Source organism: Carettochelys insculpta, chromosome 3, assembly GCF_033958435.1.
Source record: "Carettochelys insculpta isolate YL-2023 chromosome 3, ASM3395843v1, whole genome shotgun sequence".
NCBI lineage: Eukaryota > Metazoa > Chordata > Testudines > Carettochelyidae > Carettochelys > Carettochelys insculpta.
The window spans coordinates 48,471,748-48,488,879 of NC_134139.1; the positions used below are offsets into that span (position 1 = coordinate 48,471,748).

At 46.0% G+C, this 17,132-nt stretch overlaps 1 protein-coding gene across 1 annotated transcript in view; it reads right to left on the reverse strand.

Annotated features, from left to right (window-relative positions):
- The window catches only part of KIF6 (kinesin family member 6), a 310,424-nt gene that overhangs the window by 245,946 nt on the left and 47,346 nt on the right, over positions 1 to 17,132 (reverse strand). The window contains exon 6 of the mRNA XM_074988562.1: positions 8,270 to 8,399. Coding sequence (XP_074844663.1) covers positions 8,270 to 8,399 — 130 coding nt within the window. The remainder of the gene's footprint in view (positions 1 to 8,269; positions 8,400 to 17,132) is intronic.

A 17,132-nucleotide genomic window follows, 5' to 3' on the forward strand; every position in this document is an offset into this window, starting at 1 on the left:
AACTTTGTAGTGTAGACCCACCTTGTATGTTCTTGTGTAACCTCAAAGTCATGAAGGGTGGTGCTGCCTCAACCACTACTTACTTTTTTAGTTCCATTCAAAATCCAGGTGTTCCAGGATGCCATAGTAATATGATATAAGGCTAGCTCATTGAATATACATGGACAACACATCTCAAAGAATCACAATTGCTGTCAGGTAACAGTTTCTTCTTCCTCAACTGCTTGTGCAAGTATATCCCACTTTCGATGACTCACAGTGACATGATGTAAGGAACTAGGTGCTCAGAGCCTAAAGATGGACATACGGCTCCATCAAAAGAGGCATAAGATACAGTACTTCCCTAAGAAAATAACGTCTTGTGAATTTAGAAACTGAACTACAAATAGCTGCCTTCCATATCTCTGAGATGGGTAAATTTCTCTAGAAATACAGAAAAACTATTGAGTTCTCATGAAACGGGTCCTAATCTACACCAAAGGATCTAAACTGGCTAGAACATAAAGAGCCTTGATGAAGCTAAACACCCACTGTGGAAGCTTCTGGAAAGAAAAAGTTTGGCTCTTCGATGTGTCTGCAATCTAATTTATACGTCTCCCATCTACCCCTCCACGTAAACGACACATTTTGGTCTTAGTTTAATAGAATGTTAATGACTTAAAAACATCCAGAGTATGTCACCTAGAATGTGACTCCAGGAAGGGAATGTCGAAGTGGGATGCTTATTTCCAAGCTGCCCACATCTACACTGTCAATCTGCAATTCTAAGTTTGCACTTCAAAATTCACACATCTTCCATTATACTATGGAGGTGCTGAACATGCACTTTAGCACCTCATTAGCCTGCTTCCAGTGGCCTCATTACCATGCCTCTTTCAATGGGAGGGGGTGAGTGTAGAAGCAGCCTTAGAATTCGCCGTAAGTCCTGCTATTGGTGAAAAGTTCCCATGAAAATTAAAACAGAGTTGGATAAGGGACCAAAAATTACCATGAGGAAAAGCTACCATAACTATACTAAACCATGCCTAATTTGCACTAAAATTTACAAAAAATATTCCATACTTAAAATGTATATTGAGAGATGGACATCTTCCCAAAAATTTTCGGGAACAAGGGGCCTCCAGAAGAAGCACTTCCTTCCGGAAGCCCCCCTGGCGGCTGCGCTTCTACATGGCATTCTGGAGTCTGGAAGAACAGTCTTCCAGACTCCAAATCATGTGACGTTATGCTAATAAGGCACAGGGAATTTGCATCCACGCCTCATTAGCATCTTTCGCTCCCTGTCTTAGCATAAGTGGCCTGTGTAGAAACAGCTTATTATTTGTAAATACTGTATTTCAAAATAGCTAACTGCTATTTCAAAATGCATTTTGTGTGTTGCTGTGTTATTCTGAAATAGTTTTGCTGTGTGGATATACCCCAGGAGTGTAAGTTTTTCATTATTACTATGTCATTGTTATTTTATCCACAGTTAAAACGAGAAACCAGCTTTATGCACCAGGAACGTATGGTAAGGCAACATGTTTGTCAGTAAGTAAAGTCTTGGCAATATGATTTATTTACCATTAAATAGAATAGATCTATTTGAAGCTGCAGACTGAAAGGAGACTTTCTAGTTAACTGACATAAAGATACCAGGAGACCAAATACATATTTCAGTTTTTCCTATCTTTTAAACAATCCCTCACTTTTCTTTAAAAAATTTCCTTCATTCAGAATAAAATTTAACCATAAGAAAATGATGCAAAATCTTAAATTATGATTCTATTGAGACTATTATTCAACTTTGTTTATACAAAACTCTTTATCCATAAAAATAATAAAACACTTTATACAGTATGCATGTGACAGTAATTGTTGAACTGCTCATTAAAATGAAGACATGGCTGCCATTCTTCTATTCAAAGAGGAATGCTGGGAGGTAGAAAGTTATAGCCCAGTTTGGAGTGTGGCCACTACAGGGATAACATATCAGTTCTTTCCTAAAAGACCCTTTAATCTCAAATGATCATAAAGTATCAGGGTCCAATATTTATGCCTCATCCAAAAGATGGTGCTTCCAACAGTGTAGTGGCCCAGAGGAGACAGCTCAGTGACAAAATTAATTAGAAGACCAGTGAGTCTTACACAGCTGTCACAAGTAATTCCCCACAGCCGTTGTTATTTTCTATCAGACAAACATATTTGAACATTGCCAATGGCTTGCTGTTTGCACCTCCCTTATGGGTGCCTCGGGGGGGTCTATACTTATGGGAAGATCAACACTCCAGAGGGCAGTCTTCTGGAGTTTGATTTAACATTTCCAGTAGGGACATGGTAAATCGAATGCTGAGGTTGTCCCTGTTGACCCCAGTACTCCTTGCAGAGAGCTGATCAGCAACATTCAAGCTCTGTGAGGGAGGGAGAGGAGTGAGGATGGGGCATCAATCAGCCGATTTACAGCAGTCCAGAAGTGCTTGGAATGAGAGGGAGAAGTAGCTAAGTGTGAGGAGGCCCAGCATGAGAGAAGAATGGATAGAAGAGGGTATAACAGGGCAGTGTGAGCCACATGTAAAACCCCAATGGACTGCATGCAGCCCATGGGCCACAGGCTTCCCACCATTGTGCTACATATGGGATGGCTAGGTGCGGGAAGAGAACCATCCTTTGTCAGATACTTCCCTAGACACTGGCAGAGAGACAGTCAACCTCTTCTGCTCTCCGAGAGCTTACACAGAGGCTGTGTCTGTACTAGACATAGCATTTGACTGCTGATACACAATTTTAACTACGCCAATGACATAACTAAAATCAACTTAACAGCAGTCAACAGTTATGGACGTCTACATGGAAGAAAGTTGACAGAAGCATTCCTCCTGTTGACCTACCTAAATCCTCATCACTCACAAAGACTTCTGGGGTTGACTTTGACCCCAGAAATCACCATTTCACATGTGCACGAAACAAAACCATGGATGACCGACCCTGAGCCGGTCGATCTTCTGCAGTTGTGTGGCTCTAGGCAGAGTGTCAGGGGAAAAGGCCGTAAAGGCTACAGCTACACATTCCCCTCCCTTTCAGAAGAGGCATGTAAATGAGTGGGACAAAAATGCTAATGAGGTGCTGATATAAATATTCAGTGCCTTGTTTGCATAATAGCGGCCACCCAGCACATTGAAAGACCTGCTTCTGAATTGCAAACTAGCCATATGGGGGGTATTCCTTCAAAAGGAAACCTCAATTTCAAAAGCACCCTTCTACGCAAAAAGACACTCAATGCCTCATTAGCACTTTTGACCTGCTTCATTTACGTGCCCCTTCCAAAAGGGAGGGGCATGTATAGACATAACCCTAGAGAGCTGCTGGGTAGATATACCACAGAAGGAACAGCAGCTGTCCACATTCTCCTGTTTCATATCAGTGTTGCTCACAGAAGTGCAATAAAAATAATGAAAAAGCAGCTGAAAAGATGGGACTGATCCAAATACTTTAACTGACAAAAATCATGGAACCACGCAGAAGGTGACAATTTGAATTCATAATCAAATACAATGTTTTTCATGCACGCAATCACAAGTGAAGGAGCTCTGAGATCTTATTACCCCACTAGGTCCTAGAATATGGATGCCCACACAGCAATGTAATAGTCCCATAGGCCAAGCCCCAGAAGCCAAAGTTGGCTGGCATGGGCTAGCGCATGTTTTCTTTGCTGTGCAGACATACCCAAAATTAAGATACATAACTGCTTTTTCTCCTCTGTTTTGTGTCTAGGTTCCAGTGTTTTTTTGTATCCTCTAGATTAGAAGAGTAGAGAAGTTTTCCTTCATCCCCAAACTTCACTATCAGTAACCACCTTTCTACCTCTCTTCTCTCTTATTTGTCATCAAAATCCCTGAGTATGATATCTACATTTGCAGCTTAGATTTTCTCTTTATCAAATCTCTCTTTGATTCTCCTTAAATCTGCCCTCCTATGACAATAATTCATTTTCTCCTAGATCACTAATGATTCTTCACCTAGTTATGTCAGAGGAACACTCCTATCATGTTATCCTCCTGGATTCCTCTTTTGCTTTCTGCCCTCTTTTGGCTTCCATGACCCTGTGCGTTTATGGTTATCATGAAGCTTCATTATTACGTCCTTCATCACAACCTTTGGTAACTTCTTATCTTCACCAGTCTCACTCTGTTGTAAGCCTGAATTGTCTTTGCTCTCTCAGCAACATCTTCTGCCCCCATGGCATCACCTAGTATTTTTATGCCAATGATCAACCTATTTCTCAACCTCCAACATTACCCCCTCTAGGTGTCCTACCTCATTCTCAGTCTCATCAAAACTAAACTCAATCTTTGTCCTTATCCTTCTCCACCACATTCCCTATCACTACTGAGAAGGCCTTTTTTTTTTTTTTTATTTCCCAGGGTTGTAACATTAGTATCATTGTTGACTCTTGTCTGTACTACAGGTTGAACCTCTCTAGTCTGGCACCCTTGTGACCTAATTGGTTCCAAATGAGAGAATTTGCTGGACCACAGGAGGTCAACATTGTCCAGTAGCATTACCAACATTTCCATTGCTTACTGGGCTCTTAGAAGACATTTAGGGGTAAATTACTGATAACAGTACAGAACACTCAGAGCCAGGGCTGGTGGCTGTAAACAAAAGTTATGGGACCACAAGAAACTTGCCATACCCATGATAAGTAGTCATCCAGCTAACTAAAATCATGATAGATTATTGATATTGCCGGATGAAAGTGCCAGATTAGAGGAAATCCTAATGATTCTTCCTCTTTAATATCACCAAAAATATACCCTTCCCTCATTTCCATCCACCACTTTTAACAGCTTTAATGATGGCTTGATTAATACTCTTACCTTGAATACCATAAGTTCTCCTTCCAACCTCTCAAAGTACCACTACATAGTTATTTCCCTCTCCTACCACTAAGAATAAATTATCCTTCTCCTTCAAAACCTTTACTAGCTTCCAGTGTCATATTCCATTAAATTAAAATCCTCACCATCAGAGTCGTATGCAATTTTTCTACCTCTCTCTTTTGATTTCCTTCTATTCTTTTTTCTCATCCCTGTGCTACTCTGGGCTTCCAGCTGCCCTTACACTTGGAGCACTTTCCCACATCTCTTCATGTAGCACACTCTATTTTATTCAAATTCTTTCAGAGAACCAGTTTTTCTTCAAATCCTTCCTATTTTGTTCCTTTCACAAATAATTTCCACAGAGGCTCTATTTCCTGAACTGCTGCCCAGTGTTTTGAGCAGATGGTAAGCATACTGAGGTAGGGAATATGTCTTGTACTGTTTGTAAAACAGTGTATAAAATTTCATAATGATGAATGAAAGATTATGAATAAAAATGTAAGTCAATCAAACTCTCCCTTTAACATTAAATAGTAACAGAGAGGAAGCCGTGCTAGTCTATACACTATCAAAACAAAAAGCAGTCAAGTAGCACTTTAAAGACTAGCAAAATAGTTTATTAGGTGAGCTTTCGTGGGACAGACCCACTTCTTCAGACCATAGCCAGACCAGAACAGACTCAATATTTAAGGCACAGAGAACCAAAAACAGTAAGCAAGGAGGACAAATCAGAAAAAGATTCTCTGGAAATACCATCACTGGACCTAACCAGGTTACTCACAGAATCACGGGCACTTTCTCATGCTCCTCTACTAACATCATATATGCCATCATGTGCCAACAATGCCCAGATGCTTTGTATATTGGACAGACTTCTAACTCCCTTAGACAAAGGGTTAATGGGCACAAAACAGACATCAAAACACTCCAGATCCACAAACCAGTTAGACAACATTTTAACGGAATGGGGCATGCTATTAATGAATCTAAAGGTATGTGTATTACTGAAAAAGAACTTTCGCACCATTCTTCAAAGGGAAGCAGCCGAGCTGGCTTTTATATTCAAATTTGGCACATTAACACATGGTTTAAGCCGGGACGGGAACTTTCTGAGTCACTATAGGGGCTCCTCTGCATACTTGTCTCAATCTAATTCTTGACCTCCCCCTCCACCCCTGCACTCTCTGATTTGCTCACCTTGATTATCTTTTTCTGATTTGTCCTCCTTGCTTACTGTTTTTGGTTCTCTGTGCCTTAAATATTGAGTCTGTTCTGGTCTGGCTATGGTCTGAAGAAGTGGATCTGTCCCACGAAAGCTCACCTAATAAACTATTTTGCTAGTCATTAAAGTGTTACTTGACTGCTTTTTGTTTTAACATTAAAGAATAAGCAACACAGTTTATTATACTACATAACGCAATTCTGATTTTCAAACCTAGGTATCTTAACAGTTTATCAAACCTTGCATTTACACATGAAGATCATCACTCAGGTGCAAGTCCTTGGTATATCTAAATGTGGCTAAAAAGCAGCCACTGTGAGATGTAGACATCTTATGTAGGCACTCAAGTTTGACAACTGTGCTACCCACATATACTGATACAAATTTCAACCTATAAAGGGTTCAGTCTCAGTTGGCATTTTTTCAAGAAACTCTGAAAAATTCATCTTTCATTTGGAATTATGAGATCAAGAACACTAACATGCAGTTCTCATTATTAGATGTAAGAAGGATACCTGTAGAGTTCTTGTGATTGTTTCTAGTGTTCTGGACTAAAAAGTATGTATGCTAACTTTTCCTGAAAATGTTGGCTGCATTAAGAGTATGTGAAAATAAACCCTAAGGAAAATTTGATTTTGCACAACAAGTCTTGGGACTAAGTTTTGCAAATGTTTTCTGGTTACCATAGTAGCTTCTGAATTCTTTCTATAAATGTGAAGTCCTTTCCTCTTCTCCCACTAAGATCTTCCTTCTCAGAAATTTAATTCTGACTGTCAGGTAAAAATCCATGCTGTATTTTTCCTCACATTCCGAATGAGATATCCAGACACCGCTTTCAGCATATGTACATACACATGTTCTAGCTCTTTGTCTTCCTCTCTCCTTTAAAATGGCCACAGCATGATGTTTTACAGAAGCAAAATTATATGATAAAACCTGACCACTATTTTGCTTTTCAGGTGCAAAAAACCTAGAAACCTTATTTGCCACCATCACGAAAAATCATCCTTCTAAGTTTTTCAATATTACAGCAAATTCGAGAATGAGGGTATCCTCACTGCTGTAGTTGAGAGTGTCAACTTCTTCAATGAACACATTAATGATTTAAGTGTTCCCTTCTATATTTGTAGGTATGTACGTACCAGTCAATCATAACTGAGGGCTGCTTTGCATTTTTTCCCATATATCTGAAAAGCTTCCTGATGTGAAACATGTTCTCACTATTTTAGCCTCACTAGTTTACTGTCTTCTCTTTCAGATATTCTAAGACATTTTCAGAACAGACCCCCTGAATAAATTACAAACTTCTAAGCTGCAAATAGCTGTGTGGAGCATGCTGCTTGTGATCAGAGAAGACAGTTCCTCATTTCATAGGTTGACAATACCCTGCTACTAGAATGTGCCTTTTACATCTATATTTCATTTACAATTACTGAATATGACAGAACAACTGAAAGTTTCTGAGCTCAGAATGGCCATAATATATAAAAAAATAACTTAAGCTACATGAATTTTGCAGACTCAATTAAAGCAACCTCATCTTAGCATATCTACTAACATGAATTTTAAAAATACAGTGTACCAGTGTTTGTTTCTTTTCCCATGTAATACACATCACACATGCATATTATTTGGGGAAAAATACAGGGACTGTTAGCTGTTACTGTAACCACTTCAAATGCAAGCCAGTATGTCTGGAAGAAGTTTTAACAATGTCATATAAAATGATGATCGTTCATATCTTTTTATGTGCATGCATGTGGGACATACATAATATCCAAAATTCAGTCTATACACTTTTATTTAAAAAACTGCATTTATAATTTAATTGCAATGATAAATCATTACACAACTGACCACCAATCAGCATCATGCATTACTGGAGAGCGAGGTACCAACTACATGGAGAAACACAGTATTGTCATACTTCTGAAGCAGTGAAACAAAAAAATACTCTTTAGATAAACAAAGTACAAACATCTGAAAACCCTTCACAAAGTGAAAAATGTAAACACAGAAAATGGAAACAGATTTATTCTGTTTCCACAACGGACATCTGTTCACAAAGAAGCTGCTGTTTTGTTGCAGCTCTCTGCAATGGTTAAGCAGTCATTATATGAGAATATTTATAATTATTTTAACTTGGATGACCCAAGATAAAATTTATACCAGCAAACATGATTCTTACCTCTGCAATCATCCTATTAGTGTCTCCTAAAAATAGAAGATTCAGTGCTTCCTCCTCATTGCTTGCTTGTTGAAGAGATAAGTTTTTCAGATGAATGTTCTGATCAGGATCTTCCATTATTGTTACTTTTCTACAAAAAGAAAAAAGAAGACCGAACGAGTGCATACCACAGCAGCTTGCAAGTGATTCTTGTTGTAATATTTTCATTAAGATTTCATATAAAAGGGCAGGTATTTGTACAGGCATGGTGCTGTAAAAATAAGCATAGAAGATCTGAAGTATTAAAACAAGACTATCTTTATAATAAATATCAAATATGTGCCTTTGATTTCCTGCCACCTTCTGATTTCTCACCCTTACTCTCGAGACTTTAATCTCTTCTAGCTCATTCCTCTCCCAAATTAAACATGTTTATTCGACCATCTTTAGAAAAACAAAAACACATATTTGATCCCAATTATCTCTGACAGTGGTTTTCAACCCACAGCCTGCTTGCAGCCCAATCAACGCACAGGTGTGGCCCATGTGATATCAGGGCCATATAGGTAGTATATCTGTTATGTGCGTGTGACCCACATAATAGAGAGAGAGCTGCATATGTGGCCAATAATTTTAAAAAGGTTGAGAACCACTGCTTATTGAAGACTGGCTTACTGACTTTTTTTCCTTAATTTCCAAAGCCATTGAATGCATCATTTTTCTAACCCATACTAGAACCATTCCAACCTGATTTGTACCCAGTTCTCTTTTTTCATAGGATACTGTTCTAATTAAAGTATTTTAAAACATTTTGTGGCAAAGTCTCAGGGTCTCTTTTCTATCTTCTGTCTCCTGGATCTCCCTGCTGCTTTTGTCCCAGTAGTAGTCTCTGTTTCAACACCAAGTCCTTCCACAGTTTTTGTAACTCTGTCTTCTTCTGGTTTTTTGGTCATTTCTTCAGTGTCTATTTTGATGGACCCTCCTCTGTCACTTGCAGTAAAGATCCCAACAGAATTCCTTCCTAGTCTCCTCTTTTACCTTTGCTCACTCTGACTGATCTTTCTGTGTTTTGCTCACATGGCACCTATTACAATATTCACAAATATATATTTACATTCTTGATTTGTCCCTTTCCAACTGATACTGTATCTCAGCCTATGTCTTCAACATGTCTTGCCATCTATTTAAGCCAAACACGAGTCCATAATGAACTTTTGCCTTTACCTCCAAATTCTTTACTACCCCTATACTCTCTCTTGTCATTATCGGTACCTCTGCGAGTAATCTTCCAGTCTCTTTCCCTTGACCAGGGCTTGAAATGAAAAGTAAAATGCAGTGATACTCCAACTCTTCGCACCTGAAATGCTACTCATTGTAGCTTGTTCAGATATTAGAAATATTACTGCATGTGCTCTGCTGTATTCTGATTATCTTCTCAAGTTTTTCTCCCTATAAATGGAATTTAAGATGCCCACAGAAAAATCCCAGATTGGCTACGTCAACACGTGCACGTGACATCGAAATAGCTTATTTCGATGTAGCGACATCGAAATAGGCTATTTCGATGAATAACGTCTACACATCCTCCAGGGCTGGCAACGTCGACATTCGGCAGCCCCACATCGAAATAGGCGCTGTGAGGGAACGTCTACACGCCAAAGTAACACACATCGAAATAAGGGTGCCAGGCACAGCTGCGGACAGGGTCAAGGGGCAGACTAGAGCTTCCGGGGCAACAGCTAGGCGCTCCCTTAAAGGGCCCCTCCCAGACACATGCAGCCTGCACAGCACGCGGTCTGCAGAGCCATAGGCACGCACACCTCGAGCGACGCAGTCACAGAGCAGCAGCAGCAGCAGAAGCAGCCACAGGTCCACCCAGCCGCCCCTGTAGGAGCAGTGCTCGCCCTGCTCCGTGCCATGCAGGAGGCAGCTGAACACCTCCTTGCCACAAAGGAGGAGCTGCCCGCAGGGGAGGAGGATGCAACCCCCAACCCTGCAGCACCCCGCCCCCCACCCCCGCCGCACACGCCGCCGGCTGTGGAGCTACCCCACCAGCACCGAAAGGTGGGAGCGGCTGGTGCTCGGAGAGTGGGACGACGACCGATGGCTCCAGAACTTTCGCATTAGCTGGCAGACAATTCTGGAGCTATGCCAGTGGCTCACCCCTGCACTGAGGCACCAGGACACCGCCATGCGGCGTGCCCTCAGCGTCAAGAAACGGGTCGGCATCGCTGTCTGGAAGCTGGCCACTCCAGACAGCAACCGATCCGTGGGCCAGCAGTTTGGCGTCGGCAAGGCCACTGTCGGGGCTGTCCTCATGGAGGTAAGAGGACCCACGGGGGGAGGGCGAGGCAACCCTGGCAGGGGAGGGGGGCCCTGGCAGGGGAGGGCCACACACACCCTGCACACCCCTCATTGGTGCTCTCCCATGTGCTTCCCCTGCAGGTCGTCCGCGCCATCAATGCCCTGCTCTTCCACAGGCTCGTGAGCCTTCAGGACCCGGATGCCGCCATCGCGGGCTTTGCCACCCTGGGCTTCCCGAATTGCACTGGGGCTCTGGATGGGACTCACATCCCCATCCGCGCCCTGGAGCACAGTGGAGGACGCTACTTAAACAGGAAGGGCTACCACTCAGTGGTCCTCCAGGTCTTGGTGGACAGCCGGGGCCGTTTCCTGGACATATATGTGGCCTGGCCTGGCAGCACCCACGACGCCCGGGTATTCCGGAACTCGGGCCTGTGCCGCCGGCTGGAGGCGGGGACCTACATCCCCCAGCAGGAGATCCCTGTGGGGGACACCACCATGACCCTCTACGTCATTGCAGATGCGACATACCCCCTCCGGCCCTGGCTCATGCACCTTTACACGGGCCATCTGTCAGCCAGCCAGGAGCGCTTCAACAAGCGCCTGAACCACGCGTGCCAGGTGGTGGAGCGCACATTTGGCTGCCTCAAAGGGCGCTGGAGGTGTCTCCTCACCTGCCTTGATGCGGGCCCCACCAACATCCCCCAGATTGTGCGCGTGAGCTGCGCCCTCCACAACCTGGTGGAGAGCAAAGGGGAGGCCTTCTTTCAGGGCTGGACTGTGGAGGCCGGCAGGGCCGATGTGCAGCCACCCGCTGCCCCCAGTCGCCAGATGGACCCCGAAGGGACCCGGGTCCGGGAGGCCCCGTGGGCCCAGTTCGATGAGGCCACGGAGTGAACACTGGCAGGCCCTCCACTGCCCCCCACATCCTCCACAACACTCCCTGCCCCTACTCCCACACCACAGAGCACCCAAGAGTACACCCCCCCGCACCTTTCTTGTAAATAAAAACAGACATGTTTGTCGTGAAACCAGAATATATATCTTGAACGTTTCTTCTTACATTATAACTATGTACAGCCAAAATAAATATTATATATATACGTATTATAAGATGAAAGGAAAAAAAAGGGGAAGACAAGGAAGGTGAGAACTATTCACATGGGGGGGCAGGTATCATCATAACATAACAGAACAGGGGTCTAATACAAACTATTTACAAAACATAGGTGAGGGGGATATATAAAAAGGGGGTGGGGGGGCCACGTTCTGGGCCCCACACCCCCTAATGTCCACCGCTGGGGGTGGGTGGCCGTGATCTCCGCCTCGGCCGCAGCCCTGGCCGGGGCTGGCTGGGGGACGGGCAGACCGGGAGATACGGCCGGCGGGTGTCAGCTGGCCCCAGGTCCCCCTCGGTGGAAGGGCCCTCGGTGGCGGGTGGCGGTGCGACGGCGGCCGGCGCAGCGGGTGGAGCAGCAGGTGGAGCAGGCAGGGCGGGCACAGCGGCGGCCGGCGCAGTATTGGGGGCCAGGTAGTCGGCGATATGGTTGAAGGTCTGCATGAAGGCCCCCCATGCCTCCTGGCGCCAGGCCAGCGCCCACTCCTGCTTGGCGACCGCTCGGCGACCTCCAGCTGCCGACGGTGGAGGGCCAGCAGCTGGGGGTCCGTCGCCGTCGGGTGGTGGTGCTGGGTCCACCATCTTCCCCGCCGTGGGGCTGGTCAGTGCTCCTCTGAGGGGCTGGCCTGGAGTGATGGCCCTGGTGGGCTGTCCAGGACCACTGACACCTCGCCGGCGCTCTCCGGTCCTTCCGATGGTGCAGCTGCGGAACACAGGAGGGGGGAAGAAGAGTGGAGACAGCCGTTAGTGTGGGCCCCGAGCCGTGGCCCTTGTCCCCCCACCCCTCTGCTGCAGGTTCCCCATCCCTGTCCCCGGGAGATGCTGCTGTGATGGGGTTCAGGGATCCCCCTGCACTGCACCCCGTCCACTGGCAGGAGTGACTCTCACTCAGCAGGTACAACAGGAGGTTTATTAGGCAACAGATGCCCAGTTTCTCACAGAAGCGACAGTACAGCAGTCAGAGACAGTCCTTCCAACCCGTCCTGGGGAGAAGACCCCGAGGGGTGCCCCTCTGGGGTGTAGCTTTCCCCCTCCTCAGGCTGGCTGCCTTCTAGCTCTCCCTTCCCCTAGCCTCTTACTGCCACCCCCGATTCAAACCCAGCTCGGCTCCTCCCTCCTCTTTGTTCAGGGCAGAGGTGTTACCTGCCAGTTGTAGCCCCAGGGTCATCCTAAGCCACTGGGAGCTATTCTGCTTGTTTCTCATATCTAGCCTGAGTCTCGCATTTGCATTCCCCCCACTCCATCACATGCTGCTGCTGCTGGGTGTCCCACCCCCTCCCCCTGGGGGACCCTAGAGGTTCCGCTCCCCCCTGCCCCGGGGATGGGGCATGGCACTGTCGTGCTGGGGGGCAGGGGCTGATGCACTCTTCTGAGGGACATGGTCATCTGGGCATGTGGAGGGCCCTGGTCATATCTATTACCCCCGCCCCTCAACCCCGGGGGTGTGCACCGGGGGGGTACATACCTGATGGTCCACTCCCACGGTCGGGGGACACCTGGTGGGCGGATGCCCGGCTGGAGCTCCTCGAGGGCAGCACGATCTGGAGGCCAGCATCGCTGGAGGAGGACTCCCCCTCCTCCTCCTCCGGTGCCCCAGGGGTGGGCTTCTGGGGGGGCCCCCAGGGTGCGGGGCTTGCCTCCGGGGCAGACTCTGTCTCCGGGGCCTGCTGGGGCTCATTGGCCGAGGTATCAAGAGTGGCTGGAGGGGAGGAGGTGTGCCGGGGGCCCAGGATGGCCCTGAGCTCCCTGTAAAAGGGGCAAGTGACGAGGGCGGCCCCAGATCGGCCAGCCGTATCCCGGGCCCAGGCGTAACCCTGCCACAGCTCCTTCACTTTACTACGGACATGATGCGGAGCGCGGGCAGGGTGACCCCGGGTGGCCAGGCCCTCAGCCAGCCGAGTGAACGCATCTGCATTCCGCCTCTTGCTCCCCATTAACTGGAGCACCTCCTCCTCGCTCCAGAGCCCCAGCAGGTCCCGAAGCTCGGCCTCCATCCAGGAGGGGCCCCACTGCCACTTCCCCGCCTGGCTGCTGGGCTGGGAGCCCTGGCTCCCCTTGGGGGGGTGCCCTGGGGGCACTTGGGGGGCTGGCGGGCAGCCATTGCAGTGGTGGGGTGTGTGTGTGGCTGCTCAGAGACGTGCAGGCTGGCCGCGTGTCTGGGCTGCCGCCTGCACGCTCTCTCAGCTTCCTGCATAGGAAGGCAGGGGGCAGGGAGCTTTAAGGGGCCGCTGCACGTGACCACCATCAAGCTCAGGGGCTGGAGACAGCGTCTCTCAACCCCTCAGCTGATGGCCGCCATGGAGGACCCCGCTATTTTGATGTTGCGGGACGCGCAACAACTACACATTCCCTACTTCAACGTTGATCGTCAAAGTAGGGTGCTATTCCCATCCCCTCATGGGGTTAGCGACTTCGACGTCTTGCCGCCTAACGTCGACGTTAACTTCGAAATAGTGCCCAACACGTGTAGCCGTGACAGGCGCTATTTCGAAGTTGGCGCCTCTACTTCGAAGTAGGCGGCACATGTAGACGCGGCTATTATGGCACAGACACAACAAACACACGACAAAATCCCTGGCTCCCAGAGTTACACGATGGCGCCACATTATTAGCTTCCATTTTAAAATACATATATACTTCTAACCTTCGTGGTGGTGGAGAAAAGCTTGCAAGCTGGACTTACAGCATTAACAATGCAGACAGTTCCAAAAAAGTGAGGAGCAAGCAACCAGAAGAGCCAGGGAGGAAGCTACGTAGGCCCATATGCACCACCACTGCAGCACGGGCACCTGCTGCTCTGGAAAAGGGAGGCCATATCTTGCTCAGATGGGTACAGGGCTTGGATGTCCTACCAGGCTCCACTCAACTGGCTTACCCTCAGGCTGGGTCTATACTGCCCAGAAGATCAACCCACTCAGGTTCAATTTTCTGGAGTTCAATTTCATGTGCCTGGTAGGGATGTGCAAATCAACCTATCAGGGGTCGGCAGTCAGCCCCTGTACTCCTTGTGATAACAAAGGCGGGGGGGGGGGTCAATGGGATGACAGCCAGATAAGTCAATTTCACATAAGTTGATTCTAGCTACACAATTGCCATAGCTAGAATTGTGTATCTGCAATCAACTTACCCTTCTAGTGTAGACCAAGGCTCAGTGGGACTCAACATACTCCCTTGGATTTACTCCTCCTTTCTCACTGTGGCAAGGTGCCCCTTTTGTCTTGGTTTAGGCCCCTTGCCTCTGGCCCTCGAGCTGGAGGGTCTGGGCTGTGGCTACCCCTTCTGTTCTAGTCGGGGGGCTGGTCTCCCTCCCTTCTCTCTCGCTACCAGAGCTGTCGGCCTGGCTGGGGGAGGGAAGCCCACCTCTCCTCTCTCCCCTGATTTGTTGTAGGCAACCTCCTCCTGATCTGTTTCTAGCTACTTCTTATCTTGCCCTTGATGTTTTTCACACTTCTACACCACCTCGCTCATTCTCGCAAAACAAAAAAAGCAGAGAAGTAGCACTTTAAAGACTAACAAAATAATTTATTAGGTGGTGAGCTTTCGTGGGACAGACCCACTTCTTCAGACCATAGCCATACCAGAACAGACTCAATATTTAAGGCACAGAGAGTCAAACTCTGTTTGCCTCAGCTGCTTTTATGCCTCAAGGCAGTCAGCTCAGCTGCTCCTTGTTAATTGATTGTCTGCACCACCCCTAATGCCTCCACCTGGAAGCTTAATTAACTGTTTTTCCCCTAGCCCAGGCTGAGTCCCAGGCTGCTTTTCACCCTTACACCTGGAGTTTGATAGCCTGACCTTGTCACATCGCCTTTTGGTTGCATGGCTGAGACTAGAGGAAAAAGTGGTGAAACTCTCCCAAGTTCCATCCACTCATTTTATCAAGCTGAGCTGATACCCACAGCTAATTGTGCAGCTTTTCATAATACATTCATTCCTTTCTCTCTTATTTGTAATATGTTTTGACTATTGATATAAAAGTTAATTTAAATTATCATCACTGAGCATCTGAGTCATCACACCAGACAACCAAATGGATCAGCCCATACATCTCAGAGCTACTGTTTCAGAGTATCAGAATCACTGCATTGGTTAAACTGAGATCACATTTTGAAGATTTTCGTAATAATTATAATGCTAAGAGACATAAGGCATGTCTGCACTAACATCTAATTCATGGCTAGCTGTGGAGTCAATCTACCCCCACTAGGGTGCTACACAGTGTGTGGATCCTGCTGAAATTCATTAACAATTTGTTCGCATGGTTTGATCTAGTCCTATTTCAAAGCTAAATGATCATGTAGACCATGGGCCAGCAACCTTTCTGAGGTGGAGTGCTGCAATTTGACCTTTGGATCTCTGTGTACAGTCAGAGTGCTGGTGATACTTTTTAAAGTCACTAATAGTCCTACTTATAACAGCTTCATTAATAAACAAATTGAGATGCAGATCTTAACTGTTTAGATGTGTGGTTGGTATCATTAGCTCGTCTTTTGCCAATCCACAATTGGCATGGCTTTGAGCAAGCTCCCAGGTGTGCAGAGAAGGAGGCGCAGGGATAAGTTCCTGCCTCATGTGCCAATGAAAATCGGCTCACATGCCACTCTTGGCACACATGCTGGGGGTTGCTGACCCCAATGTAGACAAAACTATGTTCTGCATAATCTCAGTTTTCATTTAAAATTATAAGTCAGAATCTAATATTTAAAAGAGTGCTAACTCATAGTGTGCTCATTTGTTAACTGGCCAAAGTGGAACCCTATCCTTTAATAACAAAAATAATACAAAATTGCTGCTCCATCCTCCATAGCACTTCTGAGAGCCAATCTTTTTCCTGTCTATCAATATAGATATAAAACATGCCCAAGATCCTTATTTCCTATCTTGAGTTCTATTATCTCCTGCTTTCTGGCTTCACTGACATACACCTGCTCCTTTCTTCAATGTGTTCAAACACAGCTACTAAGATCAAATTCTTTTCTCATCTTTCTGATCATATTTCTTCTCCTCCTGCCCAACACCCTCCAAATATTCCAACTCCTTTTCCATAGCGTCAAGATCAAATGCTTGCCCTCCACTTCCAGACTATTCAGAACTCTCAGTAAGAAAGAGAAAATACACAAAGATGGTCAGCCACTTATCTTCTGCACACTACCAATCACACTTGACTTGAGCACCCACTTATCCATTTCTCCTACATACTTTACTCCATGCTCTCCCATATGCATAGAATTCCCCATTTTCAAACTGATCCATAAGCACCTTTTTTCAAATTCCTTCAGATTCCACATTTTCTTTGATTGTCTACAAGAAACTGATCAAAGAATAATGGTTGGGTTGAAGGAAGATCACATATAGTCAATATGTTCCTCAGAAAAAACACAGAAAAATATATACGCACACACATATATACAACTGTACTTATTTTAATTGTCTCCCTCTTCCCAAACATCATAAGATTTTTGT